The sequence below is a fragment of the Panthera uncia genome (assembly GCF_023721935.1).
Source record: "Panthera uncia isolate 11264 chromosome A3 unlocalized genomic scaffold, Puncia_PCG_1.0 HiC_scaffold_11, whole genome shotgun sequence".
Classification (NCBI taxonomy): Eukaryota; Metazoa; Chordata; class Mammalia; order Carnivora; family Felidae; genus Panthera; species Panthera uncia.
In genome coordinates this window covers 29,728,622-29,750,089 of record NW_026057578.1, presented here as the reverse complement: position 1 = coordinate 29,750,089, position 21,468 = coordinate 29,728,622, and the positions used below count along the sequence as shown (strand labels likewise).

Sequence of the window (21,468 nt, the reverse complement as noted above, 5' to 3'; positions counted from 1 at the left end):
TGTGCAGAGCTTTTTATCTTGATGAGGTCCCAATAGTTCATCTGCATTTTTTTAACAAAGAGTTGCTGTGTTACAGCATTTTAGATCTAACCTTGGAATAAACCCAAGCATCAATTTCTGTTTGATTTTTAAATTTTCCCAAAATTAACATAAAGTAATAGAGGATGATCTCTTTTCTATTTGGGGTCTCTTTGATGACCATAAATGGAAAAATTAAATTCTGACATACATTACCCATGTTGAATAACCAGGTTCCTCAGGAACGAAGTCTTCCTTATTGGTTTTGACCCATTAGTTTATAATGGATCTTTTATCTTGAATGAGTACACTGTGTTGGTTGCATCATTATGTATCAGAGTTAGTATTTCACTTGCACTCACCAATTCCAATTTTGCTAAATTGGACTAAGCTGCTGATCCCCTCTCCCTGTTATTTGAAACTGTAGCTAGGAAAACCTAACCTTGCTCTATATATAGCTTGTTTCCAGAGGCAATCATGTATTTTTTGCAGTTCATTTGGTTTTTTCCAGTTGCATTTCTTGGTGATGAAACTATTTTGTCAGACTTTTATGTGTGTGTGCATTCCTGTAGCCTAATTATACAGTGATGACATAGCTTTGTCCCATGTAAGCACATGGAATTTTGATATGGATACTGTTATTAGTGAATAATTAGAATCGTGAAAAATCAAAGACAAGCTAAATGTCCTTCAGTGGTGTAGTGAATAAATAAAACATGATATACTACCAAAGATTATCTACCAAGAGAGGGGGGGAAGGAAGAGAAACCTGATCTAGTGATTCATACAGTGAGGTACTATAAAAGCAGACAAAATTAAGGACTGAGCTCTATCTGTAAATATGTCAATTGGGATAGATCTCTAATGGGATCTGAAAACAAGTTATAAAGTGATATAAATGTTTATATCACATATGTAAACTAAAATAAACACCACATTGTTCATGGATTTATGTGCATACTGCAAGGTGTTTTACTGGGTTTGAGAAGGACACATGATCACGTGGGACATGGAGAGAAGAGAAAAAAGATTAGGGGAAGTTGGTCAAAGGGATGTTAGTTTAAAAAAAAATTTTTTTTTTAGTGTTTGTTTATTTTGAGGGAGAGAGAGACAGAGTGCGAGCAGGGGAGGGGCAGAGAGAGAGGGAGACACAGAATCCGAAAAAGGTTCCAGGCTCCAAGCTGTCAGCACAGAGCCTGACGCAGGGCTCTAACCCACGAACCGCGAGATCATGACCTGAGCCAAAGTCGGATGCTTGACCGACTGAGCCACCCAGGCGCCCCAAAAGTGATGTTAGTTTTATATGTAATGGTCTTAAAGAAGGAAAATAATACATTACTTTTACAGTAATTTTAGAGTTATTGAATACGTAAAACATGTCAGACACTTACTAAACTACAGAGACACAAAGGAGCGTAAAATACTAATTTCTGCCCTTAGGCAGTTAACAATCTGGTAGAGAAGACTGTAAACAAGCAAGTCACACTGGGGTGTGCAAAAGGGTGCTGTGTGTTATCTGGGACATATACTGAGAAGTTCTTAAGGGGTCTGATATTGCATAATCACATAGCTACTTCTTGGCTTTTGCTCCCCTAAGGGAGCCTTCCTGGGACCTTACCAACTCAGATGCCCAGACACCACCCCTGCCCCCTCCAGCTTATTAGTTAGCTCTACATCTATGACTGTATCATTTTTGTTTAATTTTTTCTACCAGTATAGGGGTCAAGCAACACTTACACTGAGTGAAGCTAAGGAGGTACTATATACATATTCAAAACATAATATATTATCCTTCTACAAAGAAAAATATCCTCTTAATACCCATAGTCTTCCCTGTTTTTATTTCTCCATCTTTTAATAGAGAAACAGATACAGAGAAGGAGATCTCTAAGAGAAACAACAGAACAGTCATGTAAGTGGAGTCCTAAATGACCTCTAATGTCAAGAAAAACATTTTCTTGACATCTAGTGTCGAGAAAAACAGAAAGGTGCTATGGAATCTGTGACATACTGGGGAATGCAGGTCCTGTTAAAGGAGTTGCTAGCACTCAGCTCTAGCTAATTGTTGTCATGGCCAGTTGTTGCCAGATCTGGGTTTCTTCAAGAAAAGCTGGAGAGTCTTGGCATTAGTTTACGATCTGCTCCCTATTTGCATTTAGTCTTTGTTCACCACAGTGTCCCCAACTCTAGTTTTTGTTGAGTAGTTGCTTTCTCCATTAAATCTCCTTTGTCAGAAATCAAATGGCCATATTTTGTGACTGTCTTTCTCAGTTCTCCATTCTGTTCCATTGATTTATGTACCCATTCCCTCACCAACACCACAGCTTTATAATAAGTCAAAATAAGACAATAGGATTCCTCCAACTTTATTCTTCTTTTCCAAAACTGTTTTAGCTAGTCTAGTTCCTTGCTCTTTCATTTAAATTGTGGCATCAGCTAGTCTATATCTACGAAAAAGAAGAAAAAGTCCTCCTGGGATTTTGATTAGGATTGCATCGAATCTGTAAGTCAGGGGAAAATTGGCATCTTTACCATGTTGAGTCTTACGATCTAAAAACACATTATGTCTTTCCATGTATGTATATACTGCTTTATATAAAGCTCTGTTTTTAGTGCTTATTATACATTTAGGATTTTTATGTCTTCTTGGTGAATTGATCCCTCTGTCAAGACATAATATCCCTCTTCATCTCTGGCAGTTTTCTTTGCTTTGGAATCTTTGTGTGATATTAGTACAGCACCTCTAGCTTTCTTTTGATTAATGTTTCCATGGCCTGTATTTTTCCATCCTTTTATTTTCAGTCTACCCATAGAATTATATTTGAAGTGAGTTTTCTTATAGATAGCATAAAGTTGGGTCATGATGGTTTTTTTTTAATCCACTCTGCCAATCTTTGTTTTAATTGGTGTGTTTAGACCATTTACATTCAAGGCAGTTATTGATGTTTGTAATTGGGTCTACCATTTTATTACCTGTCTTCTGTTTTTCCCTCTTTCATTCTCGTTTCCCTTTTACTGCCACCTTTGGATTATTTGAAGACTTTTAGTAATCCATTTTTAGTATCTTTTGTGATTTTAGCTTTATCTTTTTTGTGTAATATTTTAGAGAATTACAAAATAAATACACCTGGAACTATTTTTTTAGCACTTCAGTTGGAACGTAGAAATGTTCCACCATGTAGATAGACCCTTTTACCTTTTTCCACTTATGCAGTTGCTATCATATTACATCTATATACATTGAAAATCCATCTGACAGTGTTATATTTTTTACTTATAACTGTCAAATATATTTTAAAGGATTCTGGAAAGGAAAAATAGTCATAAATATTCAGATATTTACCATTTCTGTTGCTCTTCATTCCTAATATTCCAAGTTTCTTTTATTAATGTGTGTGTGTGTGTATATATATATATATATATATATATATATATATAGTCCATGTGTGTGCATATGCTGAGGGGAGGGGCAGAGAGAAAGGAGAGAGAGAATCCCAATCAGGTTCCATCCCATCGGTACAGAGCCTGAACCCATGAACTGTGAGACTGTGACCTGAGCCAAAATCAAGAGTTGGACGCTTAACTGATTGAGCCACCCAGATGCCCCTTCAAGTTTCCTTCTTCTTCTTTTTTTTAATGTTTATTTAATTTTGAGAGAGAAAGAGAGAGAAAGAGCAGGGGAGCGGCAGAGAGAGAGAGAATCCCAAGCACTCTCCATGCTGTCAGCACAGAACCTGATGTAGGACTCAAGCTCATAAACTGTGAGATCACGACCTGAGCCGAAATATCAAGAGTCGGACACTTAACCAACTGAGCCAGCCAGGTGCCCCTTCAAGTTTCCTTTTTTTTTTTTTCTGGGTCATACTTTCTTTTTCTTTTTTTTTCTTTTTTTTTTTTTTTGCACTTTTTTTTTTTAATTTTTTAAAATTTACATCCAAATTAGTTAGCATATAGTACAGCAATGATTTCAGGAGTAGATGCCTTAGTGCTCCTTACCCATTTAGCCCATCCCCCCTCCCACAACCCTTCCAGTAACCCTCAGTTTGTTCTCCATATTTATGAGTCTCTTCTGTTTTGTCCCCCTCCTGGTTTTTATATTATTTTTGTTTCCCTTCCCTTATGTTCATCTGTTTTGTCTCTTAAAGTCCTCATATGAGTGAAGTCATTTGATTTTTGTCTTTCTCTGACTAATTTCACTTAGCATAATACCCTCCAGTTCCATCCACGTCATTGCAAATGGTAAGATTTCATTCTTTTTGATTGCCGAGTAATACTCCATTGTATATATATATACCACATTGTCTTTATCCATTCATCCATTGATGGACATTTGGGCTCTTTCCGTACTTTGGCTATTGTTGATAGTGCTGCTATAAACATGGGGGTGCATGTGTCCCTTTGAAACAGCATACCTGTATCCTGTGGATAAACGCCTAATAGTGCAATTCCTGGGTCATAGGGTAGTTCTATTTTTAATTTTTTGAGGAACCTCCATACTGTTTTCCAGAGTGGCTGCACCAGCTTGCATTACCATCAGGTTTCCTTCTTAATGTCATTTTCCTTCTATCTGATGAACTTCCTCTAGCATTTCTTTTCGAGCAAATCTGCTGGTTCTGAATTCTACTAGTTTGCCTTCATCTGAGAATGTCTTTATTTCATTTTCATTCCTGAAGGAAGGGCGTAGAACTCTAGGTTGACACTTCTTTTCTTTCAGCACTTTTAAAATGTGCCACTTCCAATGAGAAAGAATGAAATATGGCCCTTTGTAGCAACATGGATGGAACTGGAGAGTGTTATGCTAAGTGAAATAAGCCATACAGAGAAAGACAGATACCATATGGTTTCACTCTTATGTGGATCCTGAGAAACTTAACAGAAACCCATGGGGGAGGGGAAGGAAAAAAAAAAAAAGAGGTTAGAGTGGGAGAGAGCCAAAGCATAAGAGACTGTTAAAAACTGAGAACAAACTGAGGGTTGATGGGGGGTGGGAGGGAGGGCAGGGTGGGTGATGGGTATTGAGGAGGGCACCTTTTGGGATGAGCACTGGGTGTTGTATGGAAACCAGTTTGACAATAAACTTCATATATTGAAAAAATAAATAAATAAAAATAAAATGTGCCACTTCTTCTGGCCTTCACCATTACCAATGAGAAATTCAGTCATTCAAGTCATTGATCCTCTATCAGTGTCTTTTTTCTCCAACTGCTTTCAAAGGTTTTTTTTGTCCTTAGTTTTCAATAACTTAATTATGATATATCTGAGCATAGATTTCTTTGGATTTATCCTGTTTGTGGTTTACTCAGCTTCATAAATATGTAGGTTTGACTTTAACCAAGGCTGATTTTCAGCCATTATTCAGATTTTGTTGTTGCATTGCATTTTTTGGGGGGTTGGGGGAAGAGAGAGAGGGAGAGAGCTCATGCATGAGTGAGGAAAGAACAGAGAGAGATAGAGAGAGAGAAAGGGAGAATCTTAAGCAGGCTCCACGCCCAGCGTGGGGCCTGAAGAGGGGCATGACCTCACGACCATGAGATCATGACCTGGAGCTGAAATCAAGAGTCAGATGCTTAACTGACTGAACCATCCATGTGCCCCCACACTGCACTCTTTCTGTCCTGCCACCCCACCAGAGAAGGCCTCATCTACCTGCTGTGCTTATATGGGTCAATCAGAATATGCATAGTTTTGTAGAACCCTGAGTCCACATCCACAATACAGTGGTAGAGCCATCCATGTAGCTTCCAAGTTTGAATAAATTCAGGCCCAACCCCCCTTCCATCAGGTATTGCCTGTACATACAAAAGGGAAAGGACACCCTGCTTCCCTCTGCATCTCGGCACCAGCTGGGAACCTAGCTGCACAAGGACTAGAAAGAGCCATCGGTTTTCTCAGGTCAGGCAGAGGAGTAATGTGGCAGGTACACTGTAGCCCTGCTCTGCCCTGCTTTCCATAAGAAGAGACTACAGAAAGGTTGGACCCATTGGAGTTGCCCCCTATGTAAAGTAAAAAATATCTTTTCCTTCTTCTCCTCACCTCCCCATAGGCTCATCCCCTTCCCTTTGCTCCAGTGAGGAGGTGGCTCTGGCAGTGCAAGTTTTACCACATCCTTGTCTTATATAGAAAGAGATTTAAACCCATTCAGTCTTTCTAGGACTATTGATCCATCTTCTTACATATCACATTCTCGAATTTTACTTTTAAAAATATACAAATATTTGGATCCCAACTGAGGTTTGTCCAAGGTTTGTTAAAATTGCAAAAATAGTTAAAAACAAACAACAACAAAAATCCAAAGCGTGTCTAAAGAACTGAAAGTATGTAGGACCCTAGAGATTGAGTGGGTATAGTCCCTCCCTTCCGTTAGAGAACACTGGCCCCGTAGGAGAGAAGGTCACAAATCAATGAGGCATGTACAGCAGTGGGCCAAGGATATGAACATATGAGGGCCATGGAAGGGACTGTCCACTGTACTTCATTTGGAACCAGAAAGCTGGACCTTTCCTGAATGGCAGAACCATCTGTAGGTTGCTTTCATAGTTCCCAAAGATTCCAACCTTAAATGACACCTCTGAACTAGAAATGCTGCCTCTGGAATCAGTGTACAAGGTGGCAAGATTACCAACATGTCTATTACTTCATATAATTATCTTAAGAGCAAGGTAACTCACGTTTTTAAAAACTCAGATAAGATAGGTATTATTCCTTATTTTGCATTTGTAGAAATTGAGATTTAAGAAAGTTGAGTAGAATGGGTATATTATCCAGCTTCTGAGCATAGGGAAAGAGTGTGACCCTAGCCTTTCCCATGGTGATAACCTCCCCCAACCAGAAAATGCCCTCACACAGAAGCTCCTCCATTCCCTCTCCAGAAGAGGAGAAGAGGAAACGCAAGAAGAAGCATCTAGTGCAGAGCCCCAGTTCCTACTTCATGAATGTGAAATGCCCAGGTTGCTGTAAAATCACCACCACCTTTAACCGTGCACAAATAGTAATTTTGTGCGTTAGCTATTTCACTCTCCTCTGCCAACCTACACAAAGAAAAGTAAGACTTAACAGAAGGATGCTCTTTCAGATAAAAGCAGCACTAAAAGCACCCTGAATCAAGACGAGTGGGAAACCATCCCAATAAACACATTTTGGATACAAAAAAAAAAAAAAAATAGTGTGGCCCTAGGTGTTGAGTCTGGAGTCATCACATGCTGTCCCAACTGCCCCCACAGACTTGAAGCTTCTGCTGTTCCCCAACCTGCAAAAAAATTACTTTGGAGCTACTTGACTCAGCTTCCTTCTGCTTTCTGCAGGTGCCATCAGTTAAGAACTTTTCTACTTTTAACATGTAAAACAAGCAAACTCAAGTATTTATAGACTAACCAGTCAGTAAATGTGTCTTCCTATCCCAGCTTCTGGCAGGGCTAACATTATCATAGTCCATTCTTTGACTTCAAAAAATGAAGAGTGATGAGGAACTCTTCCTATCTCCTTCTATCAGGCCCTAATGTAAAGACCAGACAAAGACGTCACACACAAAAAAAAAGAGAGAGAGAGAGAGAGAGAACTCCAAACCAGTATCTCTTATGAACATAGGAGAAAAAATCCTCAACAAAATAGTAGCAAACTAAATCCACCACCATATAAAAAGAATTATATGCCATAATCAAATGGAATTTATCCCAAGGAATACAAGGTTGGTTTAACAAAGAAAAATCCATCAATGTAATACACCCTATTAACAGAATAAAGGGAGAAGAAAAAAAAAAACAAACAAACACATGGTCACTTCAGTAGATGCAGAGAAAGCCCTTAACAAAATTGAAAACTCTTTCATGATAAAAACACTCATCAAACTAGGAATAGAAGGGAACTTCCTCAACTTGATCTATGGAAAACACAGAGCTAACATCATACTTAATGGTAAAAAACTGAAAGCTTTTTCCCCTAAGATCAGAACAAGACAAGGATGTCTGCTCTTGCCATTTTTATTCAGCATTGTACTGCAATTGTACTGCACTGTGCTGCAGGGTCTAGCCAGAACAGTCAGGCAAGAAAAAGTAATAAAAGGCATCCAGATTGGAAAGGAAAAAGGAAAACTATTACTTTCAGATGACATGAATTTATAAAAACAGAAAACCCTACAGAATCCACCAAAAATCATGAGAGCTAATAAATGAGTGCAACAAATAAGATCAACATACAAAAACCAGCTGTATTTCTATGCACTGGCAATGAATAATCCAAAAGTGAAATTAAGAAAACTATTCCATTTACACCAGCATCAAAAAGAGCAGGTAGGAATTAATTTAACAAAAGCTCAGACTTGTACACTGAAAAGTACAAAATACCATTGAAGGATATTAAAGAAGACCTATATAAGTGGAAAAACCTACCATGTTTGTGGTTTGGAAGACCTACTATTGATAAAATGGCAATATTCCCCCAAATATTTACAGAATCGACAAATCCCGATCAAAATCACAGCTGCCTTTTTTTTTTTTTTTTTTTTTTTTTGGTGAAAATTGACAAGCAGATCCTAAAATGCACATGAAAATGCAAGAGACCCAGAATAGCTGAAAACAATCTTGCAAAAGGACAGAGTTGGAGGAGTCACATCTCCCAATTTTAGAACTTAACACAAAGCCTCAGTTTGAAGACAGTGTGATCCTACCAGTTGGAGAGATGTGCAGATCACTGGAATAGAATTGAGAGTTCAGAAACAAACCTATATGGGGCACCTAGGTGGCTCAGTTGGTTAAGCATCCAACTTTTTGTTTTAGCTTAGCTCATGATTTCACGGTTTATGGGTTCAAGCCCCACATCGGGGCTCTGAGCTGGACAGCATGGAGCCTGCTTGGGATTCTCTCTCTCCCTCTCTCCCGTCCCCAACTCACACACGCATGCACACACTCTTTCTCTCTCTCAAACTTAAAAAAAAAAAAAGTTATTTATTTGTTTGTTTATTTATTTATTTATTTGAGAGAGACAGAGAAAGAGCAGGGGAGGGGCAGAGAGAGAGGGAGACACAGAATCCGAAGCAGGCTCCAGGCTCCAAGGTGTCAGCAGAGAGCCTGACACGGGGCTCGAACTCATGAACCATGAGATCATGACCTGAGCTGAAGTTGGACGCTTAGCTGACTGAGCCACCCAGGCACCCCCAAAAAAGTTATTTTAAGAAAAAAAGACAAATGTATACAATTATGGTCAATTGATTTTCAACAAGTGCATCAAGACAATTCAATAAGAAAAGAACAGTTGATTCAACAAATGGTGCTGGGATAACCAAATTGTATAAAATAATGAAGTTAGGGCTCTGCTTCACACCATATATAAAAATTAAAAATGGACCAAAGACCCAGATGTAACAACTAAAATTACAAAACTCTTAGAAATAAACATAGATCTAAATTTCCGTGGCTTTGGGTTAAACGATGGTTTCTTAGATATGACACCTAAAGCACAAGCAACCAAAAGAAAAAGATAAATTGAACTTCATCAAAATTTAAAAACCCTTATTGTCAAGAAAGTAAAAAGATAACCCACAGGGAGAAAATACTTGGAGATCTTCTATCTGATAAGAGTAGGAAGTATCCACAACATAGAAATAACAGTTACAATTCAATAAAAAGCCTACAAAATAAAAAGAACTGCAAATATTTTATATCAGCCTTTTTATCCTAACAAGGTCTTTTGTAGAACAAAAGTTTTTTAATTCGATAAAGTCCATTTTATTTACTTTTTTCCTTCAATTGCTTATGCTTTAGGGGTGATATCAGGCTTTTGGTGATAGCCAGCTATGGATGTCCAATTGCTCCGACACCATTTGTTGAAAAGGTTGTCCTGCCATTGAAATGCTTTTTTGCACCTTTGTCAAAATCAGTTGGCTATCTGATAAGGAATTGTATCTAGAATATATAAAGAACTCTTACAACCCGTAAAAAGAAAAATAACCCAACTAAAAACGTGGACAAAGAATTTTGAACAGACATTTCTCCAAAGAAGATATACAACAGGCCGATAAGCACATCATTAGTCATTAGGAAAGTACAAATCAAAACCACAATGAGATTACCGCTTCATACCATCTAAGATGGTTATAATCAAAAAGACAATAAAAATTACCTGATGATATGGAGAAATTGGAACCCTCATACACTGCTGGTGGGAATGTGAAATGATGTAGCCATTCTGGGAAACAAACAATTTAGTAATTCCTCAAAAAGTTAAATACAGAATTACCATATGACCTAGCAATTACTCCTAGATATATACCCAGAGAATTGAAAACTCGTGTTACTTGTTTAGAGTAGAGCAACATTATTCATAATAGCTAAAAGGTAGAAACAATCCAAGTAACCATCAACTAATGAATGGATAAACAAATATAGTGTATCCATACTACTATTTAGCCATAAAAGTAAATATTGATTCATGATACAACATGAATAAACCTTGAAGGCATTTTGCTAAATGAAAGAAGGCAGACAAAAAAAGACCACTTATTGTATGATACCATTTCATGATTCCATTCCATTCTGGAAATGACCGGAATAGACAAATCCATCAAGACAGAAAGTTGTAAGTGATTGCCAGGGACTGCGAGAAGGGGGAATGGGGAGTGACTGTTTATGGGTGTGGGCTTTGGGAGCATGGAATGAAATGTTCTGGAATTAGATAGTGGTGATGGTTGCACAACTCTGTGAATATACTAAAAAATGCTGAATTGTATACTTTAAAGGGATGAATATTATGTGAAATATACCTCCATTTTTAAAAAGGTGTGGGAAGTTACAATGGAGAAGCAGTTTGTTGTTGAAATACTATAAAGTGCAAAATAGGACCTGTAAAGTTGTAAAATTACTTTGGCCCTTCATGGAACTTCTGAAAAGTCAGATCGGAGGCTTTTCTCTTCATGACTGCCCTTGCTTTTGGTCACCTTTGGCACTTAACATGTCAGAATTTAACCTTTTTTTCCTTACAGGTGACTATGGTTTTAGAATTTGTTTAACAACATAATAGCACATTATAACCATTAATTGTAACTCCATTTTAAAAAGGCTACACATCTAATTTTGGATCCTAGAAAAATAAGCAAATTAAAATTGAGTGGCTCGTCCAACTTCTTGCCCTTTGGTAGGATCAGTGCTGAATCTCCACAGGGCACAGCCAGCAGTCCTGACCCTGTTTCCCTCCCTGTGCTGGGAGGAAAGCTGGGCCTTCCCAGCATGCCTACCAGATGGGAACATCATTTCTCCTTTTAAGCAGAAGCCCAAAAAATCACCCCCAAGGCTGGAACTGCTAGTTTCTCACCTTTACCCACACAGCTCGTTCTCAGCCTTCCTGCAGAAGTCAAAAATGGGCTTAAAAACAGTGTTCCCGTCATGAAATTTAAACATAAATAAAAACAACTGGTATTGGTAGACTGCCTTACTGCCTCCTCAGCCCTGTCCCCAGTCTGAACTGATGACAGTGGGGCAGGTAGTGTCCCCACTCTACAGATGAAGGAACAGAGCTTGAGAGGCCACATGAGAACAGAGGTCCCACAGCTAGTGGGTGTCTGAGCCAAGGCCAGCTCTCTGTCCTTCCTCCTCCCCTGCTCTCCTGCTGTCTCCATGGTAAGGCTGAGTCTTGATAAGACAGTTACCATTCTCCTCCTGTGAAGATCCTATCTGCTGTGTACAAGGCTCCTGAGAGCTCCCCAGAGAAGGGTGTTGGAAAACTGAGATTCACAGCACTGGCCACAGGGCACCAAGAGCCACGTGGCCTATCACATAACGTAAGACACTGGGCTACACATCACAGGTTAAGAAACAGGCAACAGGGAGGCCGTGTCAGCTGGATGGACAAGAAATGGTGACGGTTGAATCAGGATCCCTGGAGATGGACAGGGAAACAAGCAGGGAGGAGTTCAACCTTTGGGCAGGAGACAAGGAGGACAGCAGCACATCAGTGCAACAGACCTGGGTCCTCAGCCAGGTCCGGCCACTCACCAGGGTGGCTCCAGGCCTCTGTTTTCTTGCCTGTGAAGTGGGTATATGCAACAATACTTGATGTCTCTGGACGCTGCTGTGTGCCCAAGGAGTAGTGGTTGGAAGTGAAGGCCTCTTTCCAGGCAGTGGAGCCTAGCCACCTGTCAGAGAGTGAGCCTGGCCCCGTCTGTGTATTTTCATAAGTTTAACTATTAGAGACTCTTGAATAACTTTATATATGACAAAGACGTTGACAAGGCAGCCCATAAGTGAGGGACCCCAGGGACTGTGAGAAGCACGTCACCACAGGCTGTGCCATGTAGTTTATAGTGTCTACATTGTGAAAACCAAAGGAGGGCTCCAGGGCCTGGCCCGGGGCATGAGCACTCCCCTCAGGGGCCGTGCTGCTGAGCGGGCAGAGCATTCCCTGGCGAAGCCAGCCCCTCACCCACCCAGGACAACCGCTTTATGTTTAGCCTGTCTACTGAGAATAAGCCAAGTCAGACTCTTCTGACTACTGAAGTAAAGGAAGCTGCTGCTTGCTTTCTGTCTTCTCCTGTCTGCCCTCCATCTTGAAGATGTATGACAGGAAGAGCAGGAGACTCTTCAGAAGACCTCGCCCATTCAAGCCTGCTTCTTTCACTTAAGGAGTTGTGGGACCTTGTAAGTCCCTTCAAATGGCTGGCTTCGGGGGGCCTGCACTTTACTTTTGGGCCTGGGAGAGTATTTAGCACTCTGCTTCATGTGTGCAATTGTCTTTCAGCTCTGTGCAGTATGTCTAGAAGACTTCAAGCCTCGAGATGAGTTGGGCATTTGTCCATGTAAGCATGCCTTTCACAGAAAGTGAGTATTGGTATGGAATTATTTTTTTTAATGTTTGTTTTTTGAGAGAGAGCAAGTGAGCAAGGGGGGAGGGGCAGAGGGAGAGAGAGGGAGACACAGAATCCGAAACAGGCTCCAGGCTCTGAGCTGTCAGCACAGAGCCCGACGCGGGGCTCGAACTCACCCAGTGGCAAGATCATGAGCCAAAGTTGGACGCTTAACTGACTGAGCCACGCAGGTGCCCCTGGTGTGGAATTATTTAAAGGGACCTGAATTTGAGGCACATTGAGCCACTTACTTGTGGGTTTAGAGCAGTGCCAGACAAGCCGGACAGCTTCATGATTAGTCTGCAATGCAGCAAGCTCAACGCACCCTGTGGAGTGAGGTGTGTGCGTGCACGTGTGTGTGTGTACATACGTGACATCAGGAGGGACCGGGGTGGTGGAACATGACTGCCAGGCAGGACTTTGGGCAGAGGGCCAAATAAGCCCACACCTCCTTAGAGCTGAGGCTACGAACAGCTGCTTTAAATGGAATTTTCCAACGAGAGTTTCTATTCCTAAAAACTTAAAACCAGTTATTTTAAATCAAAATAAATAAAGTATGAATGTAAGTGGGAGTGTGAAGCCATCTCCTATGCCAACATACTAATATTCCCTCTTCTCTCACAATTTTTTGTTTTCATTTCTATTAAAAACTTTTATTTCTCCTACTTCCCACCACCCTCCTCAGTGTACTTCATCCTTTAAGAAGTCATGGATGATTCGAGGGTATAGCATGCTGTGGCTGATTCGTATCACCTTTTAGAAGATTAGAGGCTTTGATTTCTCCAGAGGGTTACAGGCATTCTCCACCTGCTGGTGGAGCTGCTTGGGATCTGAGTGTTCACATCAGCCCCTGGCTAGAGGGGCAGATGTGTTTAACCCATGAGGCATCTGGCAGGGGGTGCCATAAGCCTGGGACTGACATCTTCCTCCTGTGTTGTCTCATCCTGCAGGTGCCTTATTAAGTGGCTCGAGGTTCGTAAAGTATGTCCACTGTGCAACATGCCAGTTCTGCAGCTGGCCCAGCTGCACAGTAAGCAGGACCGTGGACCCCCGCAGGGGCCCCTGCCCGGGGCAGAGAACATCGTATAGCTCCCCCAAGGACCAAACTGCTGTGGGATCCGACATCCATATGGAGCCAGGAGGAACACAAGCGGTCTCTGCGTTGGCTGCTCTACCTGGGGCACCAGCTGCCACTTCCTTTGCCTCATGAAGAACTCGGGCCAGCTACACTGGGAAGCCAGACTGCTGGGTCTTGTGACAACCAAAGCACGCTGACACTACCCCATGCCAAGAGAAGAGGAGTGGATGATGGATAAGCCTTCCGGTTACGTTCAAGAAATTTCACGAGGGTCTCTTGCTGACGCCATTACTCTGTCTCCCAGATACTTTTCTCCATGTCAAGGTGAATCTTTATCAAGCAGAAGGGAAGATAGGACTGTTAGAGAAGGGAACTGAGGGCAGGTGTTTAAAGCCCCCCCCCCCGGGCCCCCCCCCCCCCCCCGCGGACAGATGAGCTTCTATGCAGACCGTGCATGCTTTTGCAGTAGCAGACCCTCCTGGCAGTCCCTGAGCCAAGTAAAACCAGCGGTTACCTCAGTTGAAGCCCGACTGGTTGCCAGTGATTGGTGAGGCAGTGCCAACGAGGCTTTTCACATGTTCCTTTGATAAGGTCATCTTGGAACCCAGGGGCTTTGGTTACCACAGAGCAGCAGTGCCCCCTTGCCACTCCTTCTCCCTCAAGTTCATGACACTTGCTTATCAAATCATCTAAACACATTAGATGCGCTTGGAAAGGCTTGGTCAGAAGTCATTTCCTCTTATTCTTGCCCGCCCCCCCCAAACTCCCCAGTGAAGCCCAGCCAGGCCGCCCATCTGGAGCCCCAGCAGGGGATGTGCTGTCTGTGTGTGACCCAGGGAGCCTCAGGGTGCTGCCCACCCCTACAGTGGGGTTCCAGTGCAGCTGCTGGTCTTAGCCCACTGCCTCAGTAAGGAGCTGCTGTGAGCCTCTCAGATGGCTCCCAAGGGGAGCTTCTTCCTGAGAATGGCCAGTCTTCCGGGCCCTGCTGAGATGAGAGGATGCTGACTCCCTTGCCTCTCTCCACTCCTTCCGTTTCCTTCCCTCTCCTGCCCTGTGTTTCTACTTAAGAGAAAATGCCTGTCATTGGCTTTTTAACAATTTGAAGCATCCCAAATAAGATCTTTCTGTAATTCTGAAGCGAGGGATCCACTTGAAATTGTAAATAGTTTCAGGAAGCTCCCGTAGGGCTGTTCACCCATTGGTGTGTGCCTCAGTATTCAGACTTGCGATAAGTAATTTAAAGTGTCTTTATAGGAGAGAAATGCATGCTGCTCTTTGGCTCTTTCTGTCCAACTTTTCTAGAAATGACTGAAGAGTCCATTCGGATTCATGAATACTGTATAAATTTGCCATCTGAAGTGGCTTTGGGTCAGATAGAAAGTTCTTTTCCACGGCACTGCTTTCCACCTCCTTCTGTTATAGGGTGGACTCTTCGTCAACAGCTTTGCCTCTGCTCCATTCCCCAGGTGTGAGTGAGGACAGTTTCTCATTGGAAATGTGGTCTGCATGGTATGGAGAGAGAATGGGGGAAGCTTTACTACTCTGTTCATGGCATGTCTCCAGGGATTTTTTTCTGGATTCGTCTCTACCATCTTAGAATGGGAGACAGAACCTGTCCTTGGCTCAGATGGCTGGGGTCAGATGAGGAAAATTCCCATTAGCCTAGGAAAGTGCTGGACAAAATCCAGCTTGGAAAATTACAAATCCAGTTGGTCAGAATTGGCTGTTTCCTCCTTGTGACCTATTCATGTCACGCCAACTGGCTGCTTCAAGAGAGCAAGGAAGTGTGGGGTATTTTTATATGAAAGCCTTAGCCTGTTGGGCATCCTTGAAAAGATTTTCATGTGCTCCTACTTTCACCATTTCTGCATTGTGTTGGTAGCACAATGGAGTTGAATGCTGCAAAGCACCCAGTTTACAGTGAAATGTTTCCAGTGACCAGTATCAAAAGTAGGTCTGCTTCTTTTTTTTTTTTTTTTTAATTTTTTTTTTTCAACGTTTTTTATTTATTTTTGGGACAGAGAAAGACAGAGCATGAACGGGGGAGGGGCAGAGAGAGAGGGAGACACAGAATCGGAAACAGGCTCCAGGCTCCGAGCCATCAGCCCAGAGCCCGACGCGGGGCTCGAACTCACGGACCGCGAGATCGTGACCTGGCTGAAGTCGGACGCTTAACCGACTGCGCCACCCAGGCGCCCCAAAAGTAGGTCTGCTTCTAGACTAGCCTCAGTTGTGGCCAACACCCACCATTCCCCATGGGATGGCTTGGGACAGATCTCACCTTGTTACAAGGTTCCAACAGGAAAGAGAATTTTTCCCCTGAAGGGAGGAATTCGCATGCTCTAAAAACTGCAAATGATTTCAGCTCACAGCTTTGGCAAGATTATAACTCATCAGTTGCAGCTTTTTTCTGCCCCTGTATGTGTGGGTAGATTAGTTCATTTCCCTGTCACAGGAAGGGCAAGTTGATATGGTTGGTGCATATTTCCAGCCATTAGAGGAAAGCGCCAGAATGCCGTGCACTCTCCATTGGGCACCAACCCCCACGAGGTGCCACTAACGTGACCTCCACACCTGTGAATGTGGAGGGCTTTTTAAATGCCACCCTTGCACCAGGGTGGGGCTGGATATGGAGTGGTGAATATTCACTCTGCTCACCATCTCCTTTCTTGGCTCGGTGTCCCACTGCAGCTCGGCCAGTGTCACCCAGAGTAGTAGTTCCTGCCACTCTTAGCAAGACAACCTGAATGCACCTGCTCCCCAGACCTGGGTCCTCCTCCTCCAGGACTCTGTGCTGCACTGTCATTATTGCCAATGGCCAGGGCTTAATTTACATCTTCAATTCTGATTAAAACACAGTTGTCTGTGGACAAGGTTAAATCTTCATCTGAACTTTTTAAAGAATGAGTTAAGGATCCCCTAATACTCTTGGCACAGGCTCACACCTTACACTGAGGCCACCCTGGCCACATCTATCTTTTGTTGGGAAGTTGTTGGTGATCTTTTAATCTGTAGACACGTGGGGACTTTGGTCTGCTCTTGGGCCACTGGGGGGGTGACATGGCAGGTTTTGGTTGTTTTGTTGTTTTTTTTTTACTTTGTCTTGCTGTGTCTAAGCAGCTCAAAGATCGGATGTTACTTGTATGCTGTGGGTTAAAAGAATGTAACTCAGCCCCAACTGAACTCCATGGGTGGCTGCATCATTATCTAGTTGTTGCTAGGAGTACAGCTGAATTCAGGTGGCTTTAGAAACAGGGAACAAAACCAGCCTGACTTGATTCCTGATTAAGTAGGCATAAGACATTGTCATCTGCCGCTTCTCCCTGCCACAGTGTGATGTGGTTGGGCCTGTCCCTGGCAGGTGAGGTCCTCGTAGCCTGTGCCCACCAAGGCAGGGAGCTGGACTAGACAGAAATGGCCAGATGCGAGTAGGTGGCCCAAGGGGAAGTCTAAGCTGAGGAATACAGGGAACATTCCATCATTGCCAGATAGCCTGTTCTTAACACATCTTGACAAAATTAAGATCCTTTGCCCCAGTGCCAAGTCCCTTGGACCCATTAGAGGACCAATTTGTACCTTTCCACAGCCCCACTCCAAAGCCTGCCACCTCTGTGGCCTGGTCTTGCTCTGCTAAGCTATTCTGAACTGTAGTTTTTCTGAAAGGCTTTCTGAGAATTATGGAATGAACACAGGGAGGCTCTGGACAGAAAAAGTGCTGAGTGAGTTTAATCATCCCTTGCCATTCACCAGCCATGTGTCTTTATGCAAGTTAGCCTCCCGAAGCTGATTTCCTTCTCTGCCCTCTAAGAATTGTAGTGACATTTTTGCTGGCTCTCGTGAGGACCATACAATGTCCAAAGCCTGGTGGGCAGTAGGCCTGGGGTTGTGGAAGTTCCTTATTATAGGCAGGATCATGCCAGTCACATAGGGCTCCTCTGTAGCTCAGGTAGCAACAAAACCTCAGCAAGAGCCTCCTGAGATACAGGAGCTCCCTTGGGGTAAGGCCTGCGTTTACCTGGGTCCCTTCCTTTTCCTCTCCTGATCTTGCCAGTCACCTCCATCTGTCTTTGCCCATGGTGCTCCTTGGCAGCTATTCCATAAATTTTTGAATAGGTAATCCCTTCATATAATTCACAAATCATGAGTCTTCCTTGCATCCCTGACCTAGCGAGCCCAACTTATTGCCCCTTGAACACCCGCTGTGTTCCACTATGTTCCATGTAGATCCTTCCAGTGACCATTTACGCATAAACAGGGATTACACACGTGTATATATAACTCTTCTCTTTTACTCATGTGATACCAGACCAGTATATCCAAGGAGCATTCCTATTCATGGGGGAAGAGCCATCTCAGAAGTCCGAATACCTGTAAAAGGTGAGCCCATAATTGGAGGATGTCTTTGCAATCACATTCCCTTTTGAATAAGGCATTTTTTATTGATTGCAGCATACTAAAATTCTAGTTTTCCATACAAAGCAGAAATAGCAATCCCTCCCTGACCCTTACCACACACTCAGATAATATGAGAGCACCACCAGTTTCCAGACTGCACAAGGACAGTCTGGTCTGTGACAGGACACCCAACAGCAGGCTCTGCTGTGTTGCTGAGAACAGCAATGCAGGCCTCTCGTCCAGGTCCAACAGCTTTTACACCTCCCTGGTCCCCATCCAACCCCATCCGATGGGGTGACGTCTGGCTACAACTGTCATTTCTTAGGCGAGTTCTTGTGTTTCTGAGGCAGGAGTCTGATAAGCAGCAGCAACTGAAGCCTGAGGCATCCTTCTGTTTGGGGGACAGATGTCTCAGATGACGCTAAGCAGGTAGGTGGCCAGTCTCCTCAAGACTAACCATAGATACACACACTTCAGTGTCCATCTTCAAGGTCCTGGCTCTGCTCCCTTTCCCTCCCCACTCTTTATGCACACATTAAAAAGAAAATGCTTGCCACAGAATTTTTTCCATTCGACAACAGAAATCTTTTAAGAAAAAAATGTCTTACAAAGCTGCTTCTTCCAGGCAGCCCTAGGGTGAGGGGCATGGACTCCTACATTGGTTCTCACCCCCCTCCCTGGCTTCCTGCCTCCCAGAGCAGCAGCCCAGTGCTTTCCTTGGATTAAAAGTGCAATTTAGGCCCCTAACCTAAAACTTGAAAGGAATTGTATGTGAAATGCCACCCTTCTGTCACCTGACTAGCTGGCCCTGGGTTAGAATGTCTTTCACATCAGCTATTACGAGTTTCTTAAGTAAAAGAGATGAATGTGTCTAAATTCACAATGTCTAAATTCTGGTGAAATCTGCAGTTGTTAACCAGAGTGGTTCTTTAGTAGATAATATTAATGAAAGATCCCCCATGCCATGGACTGTGCTTCTACTTGAGTGGGAATATCACAAGAAAAATAGAGGGGCTTGTTCAATAAGTTTGTCTTTGTCCGGTTCAGCTTTAGAGCCCAACTTTGCAAAATGCTAATAGTTTGGTTCCATTTTCAGACCGAGCATTGCACCCTTGCTTACCAATCCAGTGCTCACTTCTGTGGCTCTCAGGTCAGGGAGAACACCCTCCCTGCTCCAGGGACATGGACCTAGAATGTGGTCCCCGCCAATGTCAAGGGACCGGTCTGTACTTGGTGAAGCTCCTCTCAGCTCCCTGTACCTGCATCTAGGGCCAGCTGCACACGGTCCCTCCCAGGCCGTGCTACAGCCAGGTGGGTAGGTGGGGCCGGTGGTGCCGGTGTTAGGGAAGCTCCTCCTGGAGAGAGCCTGGTCTTCCAAGAGTGTTCCTCATAACTGTTGTCTCTGGGTTTCTTGACATCATTGCCAGGAAGGAGGGGGGTAGTTTAGTCCTGTAGTTTAGCCCACTGGGGTTTACTCACTAGATACTGTATAACTCCCTCAAAAAAAAAAAAAAAAGTTTATGAAACTCTGAACCTCAGGTTTCATAGACGTGTTTGTACACTAAGAATTCTGCAGCAGAATATTTTTAAACATCCGCAGTTTTTTGTAAGCTATATTTTTGTATATTTAATTGCTATTTTAAAATTTTAATGCATTTTTGGCTAATTACTCCTGTTTTAAAAACAAAACATGCATGTAATTGACTTAAATGTAAATAAAAAGCAGGTTTTGAAAATACTTTGTGCCGAGCATGTACCCTTCAACTCAGAGGAGCCTGAGATCACCTACACCCCTCTTGAGCCTGTGTAGCAACAGAAAGTCAAGGTAAGTGGCTCTGATCAAAATGAGCTGGTCCCCAGCAACATGTGATTGTGATGAAGGAGCTTCGGGCCTGCACCCCCATGGGGTAAGGAGCAGGTCAGAGGTGAGGAGCAGAGCACCAGGCCACAGCGAGGAAGGAGGTGGCCAAGACCCCACCTGCCCCCCTGGCCTCAGCCCTGCAGATGCCACGGGACACACCAGCTGTCTCACAAATGCAGGAGTCAGCGCCCAGGGGGGTTGAGGTGGTGGAACTAGCCCACCCCACCCCCCACCTCTCTAGCTGCATCTCCGGCTTGGAAATACCAACTATTCTGTCAGGAGGGAAAAAACACACCTAGACTCCAAAGTCCCCCCGTGGTGACTGCTGTTTCTCCTCACCGCCACTCACGAGAAGCCCTGCAGGTCAGCATTGGCTCCGCAGCTTGGGGGAAACTGGCCCCCTCAAGGCCATCTGTGACCCTGCAACAAATCTGGACCACTTCTTAAACCTCCTCTGAATGCAGGTGCCTGGAGAGCTCCTCTCCCTCAGCCCCTTCTCAGACCATGCTCTGCAGCCTTTTCCTTCTCTGCCCATCTAGTTATTCTCCCTCTAACCTTCATATTCACTAAATTCCCACCTAGATAGACATCATTTGCAGGTCTTTAATCTCCAACCCAAATATTCAGCTGCCTTTTTGGTATCAAGACCTGGCAATCCAAAACCAAGCCTTCCCAACAAGCCTGGGTGCCTCACTGGGACTCCCTCACCACTATCCAGTCACCGCAACCCAGCCTTCGTCTACTGCTCCAATCTTGGCTTAAGCCACCTTCCTTTCCCACCTGGGTCCTAACCGCAGCCACCCCACACGTACACATACTGCCTCCAGTGGAGGGTGGGGGCCCTCGCCAACTCACGGAGGGCAGACTGGAAAGGACGCTGCTGAGACGGCAGTAGCTTACACCAGGGACTGGCAGTGGTGCCAGGCGGTGGGAGTTTACATGCATCTCACAAGCCAGAGGTAGCAAAGTGGCAGTAAACTGGGATCAGGCTCAGAAGAGAATGTGAGCAACTCCCGTGCAGAGATGGCCTTGGGGACACACAGTGCTAAGAGGGGAAGGCAGTCCTTGCCGGGGGGCTACAACTCAAAGGAAAGGGCTGTGAGGGGCCGCTACCTTGGAAATCAATGTCCAGGGCTGATGACTGCTTAGGGAAGTCCAGAATTGCGCCCAGGGGGCTGGCAAGATCTGTCCTCAGAGGAGAAGTGGCTGGCACGGGCAGAGGTGGCCTGGGAGGCAGAAGGAAAAGCAAGAGGGGTCTGCTGTGTTAGAACGGAAGAAGAGGACGTG

General features: G+C 43.6%; 1 protein-coding gene across 4 annotated transcripts in view; it reads left to right on the top strand.

Moving 5' to 3' along the window:
• Window positions 1–15,831, top strand: part of RNF24 (ring finger protein 24) — a 76,291-nt gene extending 60,460 nt beyond the window's left edge. For all 4 annotated transcript variants that reach the window (XM_049651074.1, XM_049651073.1, XM_049651072.1 and 1 more), the window contains 2 exons: window positions 12,742–12,821; window positions 13,798–15,831. In XM_049651074.1, the coding sequence (XP_049507031.1) occupies window positions 12,742–12,821; window positions 13,798–13,936 (219 nt within the window). In that variant the 3' untranslated portion in view covers window positions 13,937–15,831. The remainder of the gene's footprint in view (window positions 1–12,741; window positions 12,822–13,797) is intronic.
• Window positions 15,832–21,468: the final 5,637 nt, after the last annotated feature.